The 15742-nt window shown below is 43.5% G+C and overlaps 1 protein-coding gene across 1 annotated transcript in view; it reads right to left on the bottom strand.

The window, feature by feature from the left end:
* TTC27 (tetratricopeptide repeat domain 27) overlaps nucleotides 1–10233 on the bottom strand; it is a 172224-nt gene extending 161991 nt beyond the window's left edge. The window contains exons 1-4 of the mRNA XM_028117196.2: nucleotides 9923–10233; nucleotides 8526–8703; nucleotides 7791–7920; nucleotides 1298–1438 (exon numbers count right to left, since the gene is read on the bottom strand). Coding sequence (XP_027972997.1) covers nucleotides 1298–1438; nucleotides 7791–7920; nucleotides 8526–8703; nucleotides 9923–10022 — 549 coding nt within the window. The 5' untranslated portion in view covers nucleotides 10023–10233. The remainder of the gene's footprint in view (nucleotides 1–1297; nucleotides 1439–7790; nucleotides 7921–8525; nucleotides 8704–9922) is intronic.
* Nucleotides 10234–15742: the final 5509 nt, after the last annotated feature.

Below are 15742 nucleotides of genomic sequence, written 5' to 3'. Positions count from 1 at the left end.
AAACTGTGTTTCTCAAAATTTTTCAGCCAATACTGAGAAATTGGGAGGTTTCATATAAAATTTAGATTTATTATTTCTGGTAATATGGGTCAAGTTGTCACAATCAGAACGGGAGTCAGCTAGCTATAATCTGCAGGCCAAATCCAGCCCCCCTCCCCCTATTTTTGTACAGCACAAGAACCAATAGTTTGTACATTTTTTTAAAAGATTTTATTTATTTGGGGGCGCCTGGGTGGCTCAGTTGGTTAAGCGTCTATCTTCGGCTCAGGTCATGGTCCCAGGGCCCTGGGATCGAGCCCCACATCGGGCTCCCTGCTCAGCGGGAAGCCTGCTTCTCCCTCTCCCACTCCCCCTGCTTGTGTTCCCCCTCTTTCTGTGTCCCTCTCTGTCGGATAAATAAATAAAATCTTTAAAAAATGAATAAATAAATAAATAATAAAAGATTTTATTTATTTGAGAGGGAGAGTGAGAGAGAGAACACGAGCAGGGAAAGGAGCAGAGGGAGAGGAAGAAGCAGACTCCCCACTGAGCAAGGAGCCCGATGCAGGGCTCGATCCCAGGACTCTGGGATCATGACTTGAGCTGAAGACAGATGCTTAACCGACTGAGCCACCAAGGTGCCCCCAGTTTGTACATTTTAAACCACTGAAAAAAACCACAAAAGAATATTTTGTGATATGTGCAAAGTATGTAATTCTTTACTTAAAAAGAAACAATGTAACAGGGGCACCTGGGTGGTTCAGTCTGTTAAGGGTCAGACTCTTGATTTCTGCTCAGGTCATGATCTCAGCATTCTGAGATCAAGCCCCATAGTGAGCTCCACACTCAGAGGGGAGTCTGCTTGAGATTCTCTCCCTCTCCCTCTGCCCCTCCCCCTGCTCAAATGTGTGCACGCACACACACACCTTCTCTCTCTAAATAAATGAATAATCTTTAAGAAATGATGTAACAGACATTCAATAAATGCTCTACTAAATCCAACCTGAATAATGAACCAAGGTAGGATGTGAGCCAGGAAACAGTAATTAAGATCCACTAAGATCCACAGTAAGAGTACCGAACATACATACGATCTGTATAATCCTTCAAAAGGGGCTCAATATAGTAACGTTTTGTATTAGATGAATCTCAGAGACGGAGAACATTTTTGCTTATTTTCATCAGGTTTTAAAGTGAAATACCTAAAGAAGACTTAGAAAACACACCAAAACACTGTCAGCATCACACCTGAAATCTGATGCTACTCAGCACAAGTCACCCTTGGGTAAGAACCCACTGCCTTCTTTTCTCTCCTTACCTGAATAGCTGTCAGTTTGTGTCTCACATTGACAAGAATGACTCGTGCTAATAAGAGCAGGACAGGCTTTGAGGCCGGGCTGGAGACTGATTCACCATCCAGAACAAGCAGATTCAGAACAACTGCATCCAGTCCTTTGACCTGAAAAAAATACATAAGCCAAAATGACCTAATTTAACAAAGTATTAATCTTTATAGGTTTTGGAGTAACATATTTTCCAGTTAATTCAGCTTTGAAACAAAGGCATCAATCTATTACACAGCACTTGGCACTGGACAGAATCATAACCTTATAAATGCCACTGGGGACCCACAAACGCAGGCCACCCTGACAGACGGCCACTTATATGCTTGCGCTTTAGAGAAACAACAAAATCAAGAAAATGCTAGTATCAAAGAGCCTTCATTCTTTATAGATTTACTTACAACAAAGTATCATCTCAATAAAAAGCAACCCTACGTTACTTATATTAAACACGCTTCACATATGCTTCATTAGCTGACAAATGTCATTACAAAGGAGGTCTGCTCCATAATTCCTTTTTTTTTTAATGTTTTATTTATTTATTCATGAGAGTCAGAGAGAGAGAGAGAGAGAGGCAGGGGCAGAGGGAGAAGCAGGCTCCCCGATGCGGGACTCGATCCCAGGACCCTGGGATCATGACCTGAGCCGAAGGCAGACACTTAACCATCTGAGCCACCCAGGCGCCCCTGCTCCATAATTCCTAAGCCAAAGAGTCAACCAGGTCTTACTTATCAAATGCTGAGTGGGCATATAACCACAGACCAGTGGGAACAGAAGGCTGCAAAAAAAAAGGGATGCCTTTGAAAAGTCCACTACTTGGCTGAAGAGAGATTTTCTACAATGGACAAGGCACCTGTGTATTTTGGTTTTGGTTTTTGGGTTTTTGTTTTTTTTATTTTTGCAGAGGGAGTGGGAGAAGCAGGCTCCCCACTGAGCAGGAGCCCAATGCGGGGCTCGACCCCAGGCTCCTATAACCCTGAGCCAAAGGCACACGCTTAACGACTGAGCCACCCTGGCGCCCCTCTGTGTTTTCTGAGATGTGTGCTGTATAACTTTGATAGCTGCCACAAAATAGCAAGAATGCTTCCCCACTAGGAACATGGGCTCTAATGTCACAGACGCAGGATAGTGTCCTTTTCCTGCCCCTTATTAGTTTGTGGGTATAGGTAAATTTTTTAACTGAAGCCTCATTAAATACAAAATGAAATAATAGAACCCACTCCTAGATTCTTTAAGGATTAAATTAAATAATCCAAACAATGCCAGTGCCTGGTTCAGTATGTTGAAGTACTCAATATGGCCAAGAAAGTAATGCTGTGCATTCATCCACCATCCTACCTTCATCACTGAGAAGTGTAACAGAGGAACAGACAACATGAAAGAGCACCCCCAAACCACAAATAAAGCTTCCCATTATCTACACTAAGGGCAAAGGAATTTATTTTAACTTCAATAATTAAGAAACTATTTTGAGGGGTGCCTGGGTGGCTCAGTCGGTTAAGCATCTGCCTTCAGCTCAGGTCATGACCCCAGCATCCTGGGATCAAGCCCCGCATTGGGCTCCCTGCTCTGCGGGAAGCCTGCATCTCCCTCTGCTGCCGCTCCCCCTGCTTATGCGCTCTCTCTGTTTCTGACAAATAAATAAATAAAATCTTTAAAAAAAAAAAAGAAAGAAAAAAACTATTTTGAAATTATTACAACTACTTCAATTTTACAAGGAAATAGATACAAATTTAAGTGCAGTTGAAAATCACAGAGAAGTCAGTGAACAGATTCCAGCCTGTTTTCCAACTCCCCAACCAATGTTCTTCCTGCTACTCCATGCTGCCTTCCCCGCAGATCTCTTCCTGCCTCCAGGCAAGGTTCAGGACCCTGCCAAGCATCCAGAAAGGCTGCAAAGACAGGGCCAGGATCCCTTCTAGCCTTCTGACTGGGACCACTTACCTCTCAGCATGCTACTGACACAGAGACACTAGAAGAGGCCCCGTGTAGAGGAGACCCTCACCAATGAGCCCGAGGTGTCTCGTGAGAGCTCCAAATGCAGGTGCTGAACACACCAGGGAATATACTCACTTAAGAACTTGGGAGAAGAACCTGCCTAATGTACCCAGACTGTATCTGCACCCTCATCAAGTTCTCTTCTCATACAAAGATGTCAAAATAAAGATTTAACCACCTTTATTTCCCAAAGTCCAAAGCAAACTGGTGAAGTACAAGAAGTATGAATCCAGGGCACCTGGGTGGCTCAGTCGGTTGGGTGGCCAGCTCCTGACTTCAACTCAGCATGATCTCAGGGTCATGGGATCAAGCCCCACGTCAGGTTCCACGCTCAGTGGGGAGTCAGCTTGAGGATTCTCTCTCTCTCCTTCTCCTTTTGCCCCTCCCCTGCCCTGCCCTCAGTCTTTCTCTAAAATAAATAAATCTTTAAAAAAAAAAGAAAAAGAATCCATATTCTAATCACTTTGATATGAGAAACACATCTAACTGTTCTAGCACAAATTTAGATCATTCTCTTCTAAATGAAATTCCTAAAGATAACAAACAAGTAATTTAGTATGCAAAAAAATTATAGAGATAGCCTATGATATACCACCTGGGTATCATTACCTCTGATATTCAAAGCCAGGGGTTGGTTATTAAACCTCCTACTCTTCAATTCAAAATTCTCTGGAGATGGGCGGCACCTGGATGGCTCAGTCTGTTAAGTGTCTGATTCTTGATTTCGGCTCAGGTCATGATCTCAGGGTCGTGAGATGGGGCCCTGCTGTCCGATTCCACACTCAGCAGGGAGTCTGCTTAAGATTCTGTCTCTCCCACTGCCCCTCCCCCCGCTCACAAACTCTCCTCTAAAAGGTATAAATAAAATCTTTAAAAAAGAAATTCTCTGGAGATGGTATTAACAAGACAATAAATAAATGCGTGAATGTATGAATAGCCAAATATACACATTTCTCTTCCCAGTGCTACCTTGCATCATCATGAAAAAAATGAAATGCTTTTCTATCTTCTGTTTAAGTAAATAAGCCTCTACCTACCCTCAAGATATTACACTGATATTCCAACTGAGTTCTAAACGTGCTTCCAGAGGTTTGGGGAAATGGTCTGTTTTTAAAGAGGACTGCTTATATTTTCAAAAAAACAAAAACAAAAAACAGACAAAGCAAAGGTTATAACTCTTAGGAACAATTCCTCAGTCAAGACAGCATAGGACATGTAAAAATATAAGTATTTATCACTATAATAGTGAAAAAAATTTCAACATCTGGGAGCCAGAGATAAATTTACTATACAACCAGATTACTAAGATTAACCTTTCTGTGCGAGAGGTGACCAATACTGCTCAGACATGGACCTTCAGTGCTATTCCTCTGAGACCAGTTAGCATCAGATGTCAGCGTTAAAATGACAAGGCTGTAAGTTAAAGGCAGGGAAAATGAATTTGGCTTTGGTCACCATACTCCATGACCACAAAGTATATTCACAAATATTTATGCTTCACAAGAGCTAAGAAACATGAATCAGCGCAGGAAAATGACAATTAGAAAATACTGACGTGTTTAAAAATTTCAATTCCTCCTACCTTCCAAATTCTCAGACTGCGGGTAAAGAGTATAAATTGAATATTCCTTTTAAAAACAACCTGACAGGGATGCTTGGGTGGCTCAGTCGGTTAAGCGTCTGCCTTCGGCTCAGGTCACGATCTCAGGGTCCTGGGATTGAGCCCCAAGTCGGGCTCCCTCCTCAGCGGGGAGTCTGCTTCTCCCTCTGCCTGCCACTCCCCCTGCTTGTGCGCTCTGTCTCTCTGGGCCAAATAAATAAATAAAATCTTAAAAAACAAAAAAACAACCTGACATTACCAAGAAGAGTTGAACATGCATATACTCTAGGGCACAGCAACTCCACTCAGGGATATATATATACCACAGCAGAGCTTCCCAACTCTGGGAAGATCATCCTCTCAGCCCTCAGGGTGTCACCTACAGCCCGAGGGCCAGCAAAAACAGCCTCCTCTGCTTTTTCAGTATGCTGTGCTTTGAAATTCTTGCAAATGATTCCCAGAAGATGTGTTCCTAATAGCACTGTATGTAATATGCTGGGGGAAAAAAAGGAAACATACCATATCGCCATCAAGAGTAGAACAGACATACACGTTCTAGCATAGTCATACAATTGGAATACTATACAACAGTAAAAATGAATAATGGTATCATTTCAAAAATATACCACTGAGCAAAGCAAGTCACAGAAGAATGCATACAGTTTGTTACATTTTATAAAAGTTCAAAAACTAGCAAAACTAAACAATATGTTTTCTAGAGTTACAGAGGTGCTGAAACTATGAAGAAAAGCAATGGAATGATTAACACAAAATTCATGGGACTGGCTCATTGGAGAGGAGGGCCAGGGACACCATCAGGAAGCACACACAGGGGATCTTTTAAGGCAGTATTTCCAACCCTTTCCAAGTCACAGCACATGCAGAGACGCTATGATTAGTGGTGCAAAGCAGGGAACTAGCAAATGCTGCCGACCAGAAGAGACCAGTTCCGAGGCTCTCCCCACTCCAGCCCGGGCCCCACACAGGGAAAGGGACTCCACATCCGGGGAACTGCGGTCGGGAAACTCTGTTCTACAATGCCGCTAATGTTCTCGCTCAAGCTGGGTGGGAGGAGCAAAGTGGTTTTATTATTTAAACTGCATACACTTCATATGCTTTTTTTGAATCTATGAGGTAGTTCTAATAAAAAAAAAAAAATCAAGGTCTCAAAGTTTCCTACAATCTGGCCTGAATCCCATGAAGTGTGACCTTTCAGTGCTACTCCGGGAGGGCCCAAAACATCCTGCTCCCACCGCGCTCTTCCCCGGTCTGAACTTCTGCTCACCTGACTGCGTCCAGACAGACTTGCCTGCTCCTCTCCACCTGTCCATTTCCTCAGCACACTTCAGCTCAACTCACGGTCCACTCCCAGCTAAACTGTCTGATAAAATCCCCATTCCCCACATCTCTTGGTTAATTGCAATAATCTTAACAGTCCAAATCTCGCACATAACCTATTTCTGTACTGCCCTGAATTGTTACCTGACTTTACAGGTGCTTCTACACTAGTATAGCAGAAAGAGGGCTGGATTTAGGCCCAGAAAATGTGGCTTCCAATCGCCCAGCTGTAAGACCTCTGACAAGTTTCCTTCACCACTAGGAGCTTCCATCTTCTCATCTCTGGGATCCTCAAACTGATAGAACACGTGAATTAAGAACTTGCCCCACATATCTGTGCTCAACAAACACTATGACTTTGACTATTTGGTGAATTTTTAACCTCCACTACAGGGCTGAAGAGGCACAAACTGTTTCATCCACAATAAGAGAGGGAGTGAGATGTTCCATATAAGCAAATTTCTAGACAACTGAAGCATTTCTCTTTAAGTGACATAATCTTTGGAATTTAATCACTTTGATGAAAACCTCTGTAAAGTACAGATTCAATTCCCGTCTTAGACATAAGATACAGAAGACCTTTTAACCTTTCGATAATGATTTAGAGCCAGGATTATGAATTTCAATTATTCTACTGCAACATAATAAGTGACTCACCACATTGATGTGTACAGAGCTAATTACTGTGGCTGTCAGATTATGGCTGCTTTTCTACTTCTCTTTCCGCCCCACCATCAGATTGTTTTAAATATATTTTATTTATTTATTTAATTTTAAAGATTTATCTATTTGAGAGAGAAAAAGCACGTGAGCAGGGGCGGGGCAGAGGGAGAGGGAGAGAATCTCAAGCAGACTCCATGCCCGGCAAAGAGGCCAACACTGGGCTTAATCTAATGACCCTAAGATCCTGACCTGAGCTGAAACCAAGAGCTGGACTCTCAACCGACTGAGCCACCCAGATGCCCCTATTTTATTTATTTTTTTAAGTAAGCTCTATGCTGGGGCACCTGGGTGGCTCATTCGGTTAAGTGTGTGCCTTGGCTGGGGTCGTGATCCCGGCATTCTGGAATCGAGTCCCGCACTGGGTTCCTTGCTCAGTGGGGAATCTGCTTCTCCCTCTGCCTGCCACCCCCTCTCCCTGCCATTCCCCCTGCTTGTACTCTCACTCTCTCACTCTCTCTCTCGAAATAAATAAATAAAATCTTAAAAAAAAAAAGTAAGCTCTGTGTCCAACGTGGGGCTCAAGCTCACAACCCCGAAATCAAGAGTTGCACACTCCACCAACTGAGCCATCCAGGAGCCCCTCTACCATCAGATTATTAACACTTATCTCTAATTCCACTCCTGACAGTGGACCTTCTAGAAGTACTTGAAAACCTGATTGATGACCAAGGACTCTTAGTACACTTTGTACAAGCTATAAAGTCCTATTTTTTCCTACCATTAACTCCAGTTTATAAAGACCAGTTCCTAAAGAAAGAGAAAAAAAAAACCACAATAATAACTATATATGACATTTCCAAGAAGCATACCTCACTGAATTGCTGGAATAAAATAGATGGCAAAAAATCCTGAGGTTGTAAATCAACGGGAGGCCCCGTCCAGTTACTCTGAACAAAAAGTTGCAAACTGCTTACACCAATTAGGAATATCAGCTGTTGTCTGCATATAAGAATAAAAAAAACAAATATGAACCACTGTATAACCACAACCAATTTCATTTCAGTTTTACCAAGAAAAATATAAAATATTAACCAACATCACCCAAGTACTACAAAACAAAATTTCTGAAACCTAAACAATTTATGTCTCAATGTCCAATATTATAACCATGTGCCACATAGGGCTCTTTTATTTATTTATTTAAAGATTTTACTTATTTGACAGAGAGAGATACAGAGAGAGAGGGAACACAAGCAGGGGGAGTGGGAGAGGGGAAAAGCAGGCTTCCCGCTGAGCAGGGAGCCCGATGTAGGGCTCGATCCCAGGACCCTGGGATCATGACCTGAGCCGAAGGCAGATGCTCAACGACTGAGCCACCCAGGCGCCCCACATAGGGCTCTTTTAATTTAATTACAATTAAATGAAATTTAAAATTCTGTCCCTCAGTTGCACTATTTCAAGTGCTCAACAACCGCATATGACTAGTGGCTGCCATACCAGAGAGCCCAAGTTTTCCAACGACTAAAACCACTGTCTTATGCTGGCAAAGCACTACTAAATGTATTCAGTCTGTTTCTCTATGAAAATTTCAAATAAAATTCTACCTTTCAGTTGTGTCCAAATCTGTTGAGTAATCCAGGAATGTTACTATCTGTTTCTCCAGGTAGCTATCCAGCTTTTCTTCAGTCATAGTTGTTGAGTTAAAAATATTTTGAGTCAATGAATTTGAGAATATGGCCTCATAATTCCCTTTGAGCAGCAATTGTAAGAAAGATCCACTCTCTGCAATATAAAAAATTAGTCCAATAATTCAAAAGACCAATTTTTTTCATACTGAAAAGGGTAACACTATTAGGTAAATCTACCATTTTACATTTTAGTATGAAAAATATGTGTATCCTTAGAATGCTTACTATACATTAATCACAAAGCACTGAGCAAATTCCCATTATTCTATGAACATCACTTCTACAATTAGCAGCTCATCCATACAATGAGCAGCAAGGTAGAAGTTAGACACAGGAATATTTCTCATTAGTAAATATTATCACCCTTCTGGGAATTCAAGATTCCTATTGACAACAGAAAAGTTTCCACAATCAGGGGTCTAAGGCCTTTCATAATCTGGCCTCTCTTATCCCCACCAAACTCCCTGAGGAACAGCTGGTTCTCTCACTGTTCCCTGAATATCCCATGCACACTCCTGCCTCCACACTTTTACACTTGTGATTTCTCCTGCTGAGCTCTTCTCGTCTTATCCTTTAATCAAAATTCCACTCACGTCTGACTTCTTCCATGAAACTTTTCCAGATCACCAGACTTCAGAAACTACCTCTCTCCTGAAGCACCTATTGCATACACACACACACACACACACACACACACACACACACACACACACACACACACACAACACACGCACACTAGTGTCCTAAATTGTTATTTTTCTTCCGGGTCCAACCTAAATCTCACAACCAGATGTGCCTTTATCTCACATTTATCACTAGTAAATATGCTGTTAACACCTCTCTCCGGTAAATGTGTACTGTTCATAAGAATTATATCTTTGCTGCCTCGTTTCAGGTTTTATGCTTACCAACTGTGGGGCCTGGAATAAATTACTTAAACAATCTGTCTTTAAACGTCTTCACCTGCAAAATGGTATTAAACGTAGTATCTATCTTAAATGTCTATTATAAGGATTAAATGACGATAAATGTTAAGGACTTAGAAAGGTAGCTGACATCGCCATCGCTGTTACCACTGAGCCTAGGCGGTGAGAAGGTTGGGATCAAGACACGCACTGAGCCCAGAGGACCCCGCCCACCACATCAAGGATGCAACAATCCAAACTCTTAAGGGATCAGCCAGATTTCGGCAGGAAAAAAAACAAACAAACAAAAAAAAAAAAAACAAGGAGGAATGAGAACCCAGCCGGCACCACTCTCCGCTCACAGTCCACACGCTTGGCCTCCGTTCCTGGAAGGTTCGCCTTTCTCACCTGAACCGGCGACTCCCTCCTGCTTCCATTGCTGCCGCTCAGCCTCAGTGGGGAAGCCCCTCAAAACTGCCAGCTCCGGTATCCACATCACCCTGGACATCGCTGCAGCCAAAAGGGGTTCTAAGAGGGTCACACGGAGTCAACAAAAGAAAGTAAAAAGAAAGAGGGTCCAAAGATGCCGAAATCTAGTGGCAACAGATCCTGTGAATACCACCCACAGCCCCAGAAGTCCATGTGCAAACATCGTCACTTGGACGCGGCCATGACAGCAGCGCGGGACACCCTGGGAAAAACACAACACTCCGCTCTGGTTTCCGCCTAGGAGACCTACTCAAGACCTTAGTACTGAGCATGCCCAGTAGAGATGCCCCGCCCGGAGCAGGGTATGGGCGGCTTGGAGGGCGCGGTCGATTTCAGCCCCGCCCTAAAGGGCCGTGGCCAAGAGCTGTAGACGGCATGAGGCGGGTGGAGTCGTTTTGCACCACCCCCTGAGGATTGGGATTAAAATGCAGCTAGAAGCCCGGGTCTCGTTCTGCCAAGAGGTAATAGGAATGGTCTACCGCTTGGGTTCCTCAACATTTTTGGATCAGAACCCTCCTGACTACCTAACCAAGGTCTTTCACGCAAAATGCATGTGGGCCCTTGCTACCAACGTTCGGGTACCATTCCAGGAAGTTCGAGGCCCCCTGAAGTGGAGTCGACCAGCACAAGAACCACCTCTGCAGCGAATAGGTCTTTATTCTTAGAATGAATTAAACTGTAAGGAAAGTTTTGGGGCGCCTGGCTGGCTCCGTCAGAGGAGCATACGACTCTTGACTTCCGGGAAGTGAGTTCAAGTCCCAGGTTGGGTGTAGAGATTACACACATACCTGACTAAACAGAAGAAATAAATAACTGTTGTTTTTTTTTTTTTTTAAGTGTAAAGAAAGTAGCTGGTTTTGATGCTACCACTACATAAATCATGATTGAGTGGGACCTGTGGCCCCCCGGCTGGTGCATGGAAGCTTGTGGAGGATAGGTTGAGTCCAGAAACCTGTCACCCCTGTGTGCCTGCCGCTGAGCGCGGAGCTGGCGCCTCATTCCCACGTCCTTTCTTCATAGCCAGGCTCCTAGGCCAAAACCGAGGCGCCAGACCTCAGCGGGGCGGGACTCTGCCCCAATGGGCCTGAAGCCTGGACTGTGAAAATGCCATGCACTAGCCAGGGTAACCCTGACCTCGCCGCATTCTTGGAGAAATCAAAGGCAAGCGATCTCTGAAAGAGCCTAGCCCAGTGCTGGCTCCAAAGAGGGAACTAAATTCTCAATTCACTTACCTCCCCCATAGACTGTGGAGGGAATGGTGGTGCTCAGCCTCTGCCAGCAGAAGCCAAAGGAAGCCAGACCTGGGTTGAGTGGAGAAGAACAGATGCCCTAGAATGTCTTCTTACTGAGAAGTAATTAAATGCTATTTGTGCAGGAAATGATATTTAATCAGTGTGTCCTTTTGGTTTTTTTAAGCACAAAATCCAGCACTGTCTAAACCATTTGACGGTTGTTAGAGCTATTAAAGCAGAAACACACTGGCCGCTCAACCAGGTTCCTCACTTGTCCCGCACAGTGAACTTGGTGCTTTCTCTATATTCAAGGTTTGTTTAAGTGAGATATGCTTGACAATGATAGTAAGTATATTCATCTCTCTTCAGGCAAATGGACTCTAGAATAAAAATGTGGGAGAAAAATATATGGTCTCAAATGAAAAAAACAAAAATAAAAACAAAGAAAAAAATGGAGTGGATGGGGCACCTGGATGGCTAAGTCGGTTAGGTGTTTGCCTTCAGTTCACGTCACGATCCCAGGGTCTTGGGATCTAGTCCTGTATTGGGCTCCCTGCTTAGAGGGGAGTCTGCTTCTCCCTCTACCCGCCCCCTCCCCATTTGTGATCTCTCTCTTTCTCTCTCTCTCTCTCAGATAAATAGGGGCACCTGGATGGCTCAATCGTTAAGGCATCTGCCTTTGGCTCAGGTCTTGATCCCATGGTCCTGGGATCGAGCCCTGCATCAGGCTCCCTCCTCCAAGGGAAGCCTGCTTCTCCCTCTCCCACTCCCCCTGCTTGTGTTCCCTCTCTCACTGTCTCTGTCAAATAGATAAATATAATCTTTTAAAAATATATTTTAAACAACTGGAGTGGACACTGAGCTGGTGAGTAGGCTATGTCTACTTTAGGAGTGGCTTGGCTGGACAGTCTGCTGGGAACCCTGATGTCAGGGGTAGATGAACCATCTCAAGTCTTTTTTCTTGAGCTGGTCAGATTTCTCAGAGACTTTTTAAATTTCCTACCTGGATAGTGAGGATCTGGTTGCCAGAGTTCCAGAGTCAAGCAGAGCAAGAAAGCCAGGAGTCTCAGCATACAAGACCCAGTCTGAATATCAGACCCTGTAGAGACCACGGCAAGGGGAGTGGAGGGGAAGGAGTGGGCAGGGGTTCCTACTGACTGACTCAGCTTTGCAAGAGTCCTCCTAATTTCAGCCCTTCCTCTTCCCACCCCATAACCTTCAGTGCCAGGGCATCTCATACTCCCAGTTGCTGAGTTGTTCAGGGATTCTTCAGTCTAGATACAAGTTTGCCTTAGCTTTTCCCATGGCATTTTTAGGATTGGGCTTTCTCTGGTTAGTGACATCAGTTACTAGCTCCCAAACACGGCATCTCATCTCATCTTCTCTTTCCCTGTGGGTTATGTCTTAATTTTTTTCTTTACCATAAATTTAGTGAGTTTTGAAGGATAGACAGCATATATTCAACATGCCATGTTTACTCTAGAACCTTAAACTGTACTGTAAATGACATCTTTCTCCATGTAGCTTCAGGTTGGATACATTTATGTGTTTGAACTAATCCTATCTCATATCTTTCTAAGTAGTAAAAAGGAGGCAGGATTGTAATGAGCATTTCATGACCCTTCAAACCTTTTTCATATTCATTAACAAATCTCATGTTTAATAATAATAATTTTTAAATGTTTGTAGCAGCATTTTTAGTATAGCCAAAAACTGGATACGACCCAAATGTCCATGCACAGATGAACGAATAAACAAATTGTGATATAATGGAAGTGTTCAACTATAAAAATGAATAAACTATATATATAATATACACAAATACCAAAGTAATTATGCTGAATGAAATAAGACAGAAAAACAGAGAACACACGAGTCTATTTATATAAATCTAGAAAATGCAAACGAATTTCTAATGACAGAAAGCAAATCAGTCATTGCTGGGGAATAGGGAAATGGAGAGGAAAGCAGGGAGGAATAGGGACACTTTTGGGGGGTGAACAGATATGTTCACTATCTGATGCTGCTAATGGTTTCATGGGAATATATGTATGAAAAAACAAACTTTTCAATTAAAATATGTGCACTTTTTTTTTAAGATTTTATTTATTTATTTGACAGAGAGAGACAGTGAGAGAGAGAACACAAGCAGGGGGAGTGGGAGAGGGGGAAGCAGGCTTCCCGCTGAGCAGGGAGCCCGATGCGGGGCTCGATCCCGGGACCCTGGGATCATGACCCAAGCTGAAGGCAGACGCCCAACGACTGAGCCTCCCAGGCGCCCCTGAAGTAAGTTTTCATATAATATCATCAGGCCCAGTCCTTTTTTAAGAAATCAGACCTTTTGGTATAGAGGTGTAGCACCATTTGGCAATCAGACCTACGTCTTTTATAAGATCATTAAACTTTGTTTGCAAGGTACGTCATTTGATAAATACTTGCGCCATCCCTTGCTTGTATTAGCTGTCTACTGCTGTGTAAAAAATCACTATAGAACTTAGCAGCTTCAAAGAACAAGCTTTTATTATTTCACAATTTCTGAGGGCCAGGAATCTGGGTGCAGTTTGGCTGTGTGCCTCAGGCTCAGGGTCTCTCACAAAGAGGCTATGATAAACAAGGTTCAGCAAGGAGAGGATGCTCTCTCGAGCTTATCCTGTGGCATGCCTTCTGTTCTCACTGGCTGTTGGCCAAAGACATCAGTTCCTTTCCATATGGCCTCCCTGTAGGGAAGCCCTCAGGGTGGCAGGAGGCTCTTCTCAAAGGGAGATCCAATATGGGGCTGCAGTCTTTTTGTAACCTCACCTCAGAAGTATCCCTTCACGAATCTGTGTGTCCAGCCCACATGCAAGGGGAAGGAGGCAGGGCCCGCTGGGGTCACCCCGGACACCACCTACCACCCTGCTTTTCCTGCTGTTTGCTCTGCTTTTGCCAATGTTGGTCTATAGGTATGAAGTCTTGCTTCGTGTATTTTTGCTTTATCCTGAATTGTCCTTTTCTGCAGGATGTCTAAGGGAGTATTCCATAGGGAATGTGTGAAAACATACCCAGTAAGTCTCCACTCCAATCCAAGCTGGCCATGAGGTTGTTAAACGGATGACGGGTTCAAGACAAAACCATGGATCAAACTTCACGTGGATTCCCTGTACAACCTTCATGGAAGCAATCCCTCCCTGCCTATCAGTCTATGAAAGAAGGTCATTTTGTTTAAGCTAAAGTCTAACGTCAATGATTATTGGGTCATTGGTCATACAGTCTAAGACTAGTAGTACTCCACTCAGTTGGAAAATTTGAGATATGGTTACGAAGCACACATACTGTTAACCTCACCAGCCCCCTTCTTGGTGTGTTAAAGTTTGACTATGTCGAAGTCTAAACTGCTTCCTGGAAGAACTTCTGCCTCTTATATAAAGTCACACCACAATCCTAACTCTTGAGTTTTCCCTTGGTAAATGGAAAAATTAAAATTAAAAAGAAAGAAAAAAAACCCCAAACAAACCCTGTTTTACTTAGACTAACAATGGACACTATGGGAAGCTTTTGACAGAAAGAATCAATTATATATTTAAAAGACATTCTAAAAAAATTGGGAGACAAAACACCAAACAGACAATAGTGAGCTTTTTTACTTGGGAAAAATGAGGCCTTAAAAAAAAAAAAAAAAAGGGCGCCTGGGTGGCTCAGATGGTTAAGCGTCTGCCTTCAGCTCAGGTCATGATCCCAGGGTCCTGGGATCGAGTCCCGCATCGGGCTCCCTGCTCCTTGGGAGCCTGCTTCTCCCTCTGCCTCTCTCTCTCTGTCTCTCATGAATAGATAAATAAAATCTTAAAAAAAAAAATCCCAACTCCAAGAGTCTCAAAGTCTTCGTAACCGTTTGAATCTTATCCTCCTTGAGTTTCTCTCGTTTTACTCAGCTTTACCTGATTTTCCAAATGAGTTTTCCCCCCAGTTTTCACAGAACACACACACACACACACACACACACACACACACACACACACACACACATTCTACTAGATCCAATCAACTCTGCGAATAGCAGGGAACTGAACGTATGGATTCCCGAAAAATAAAGGTAGAGGTTAATGAATCTTAAGGTTCATGGCCCCTCCCAAGGCTGGGAAAGGTTCTAACAATGTAGCCACTTGATCATAAGACTATGTAACATTTGCTAAAGTCACAGAAAGTAGATTGATGGCCTTGGGCAGGCGGGGGTGGGGGGGGGGAAGAGAGGTTGAAAGATAAAGTTAAAAGACACAGATTTTCTTCTAGAGGAAAATGTCCTAAAATTGGCGGTGATGGGCACCTGGGAGGCTCAGTTAGTTAAGCATCTGACTCTTGATTTCAGCTCAGGTTGTGATCTCAGGGTGGTGGGAGGGAGCCCCAAGTCAGGCTCTGCACTCAGTGGGGAGTCTGCTGGAGATTCTCCCCCTGCCCCTCCCCCAGCTCGTGCTCTCTCAAATAAATCAAGTCTTTAAAAAAAACTGGTGGTGGTGATGGTTACACATATCTG

The sequence above is a fragment of the Eumetopias jubatus genome, unplaced genomic scaffold (genome assembly GCF_037043125.1).
Source record: "Eumetopias jubatus isolate StellerSeaLion01/CBP00866 unplaced genomic scaffold, mEumJub1_p1.0 scaffold_9, whole genome shotgun sequence".
Taxonomy (NCBI): domain Eukaryota; kingdom Metazoa; phylum Chordata; class Mammalia; order Carnivora; family Otariidae; genus Eumetopias; species Eumetopias jubatus.
The sequence above is the reverse complement of the archived record's forward strand: the minus strand, read 5'-3'. Positions and strand labels throughout refer to the sequence as shown.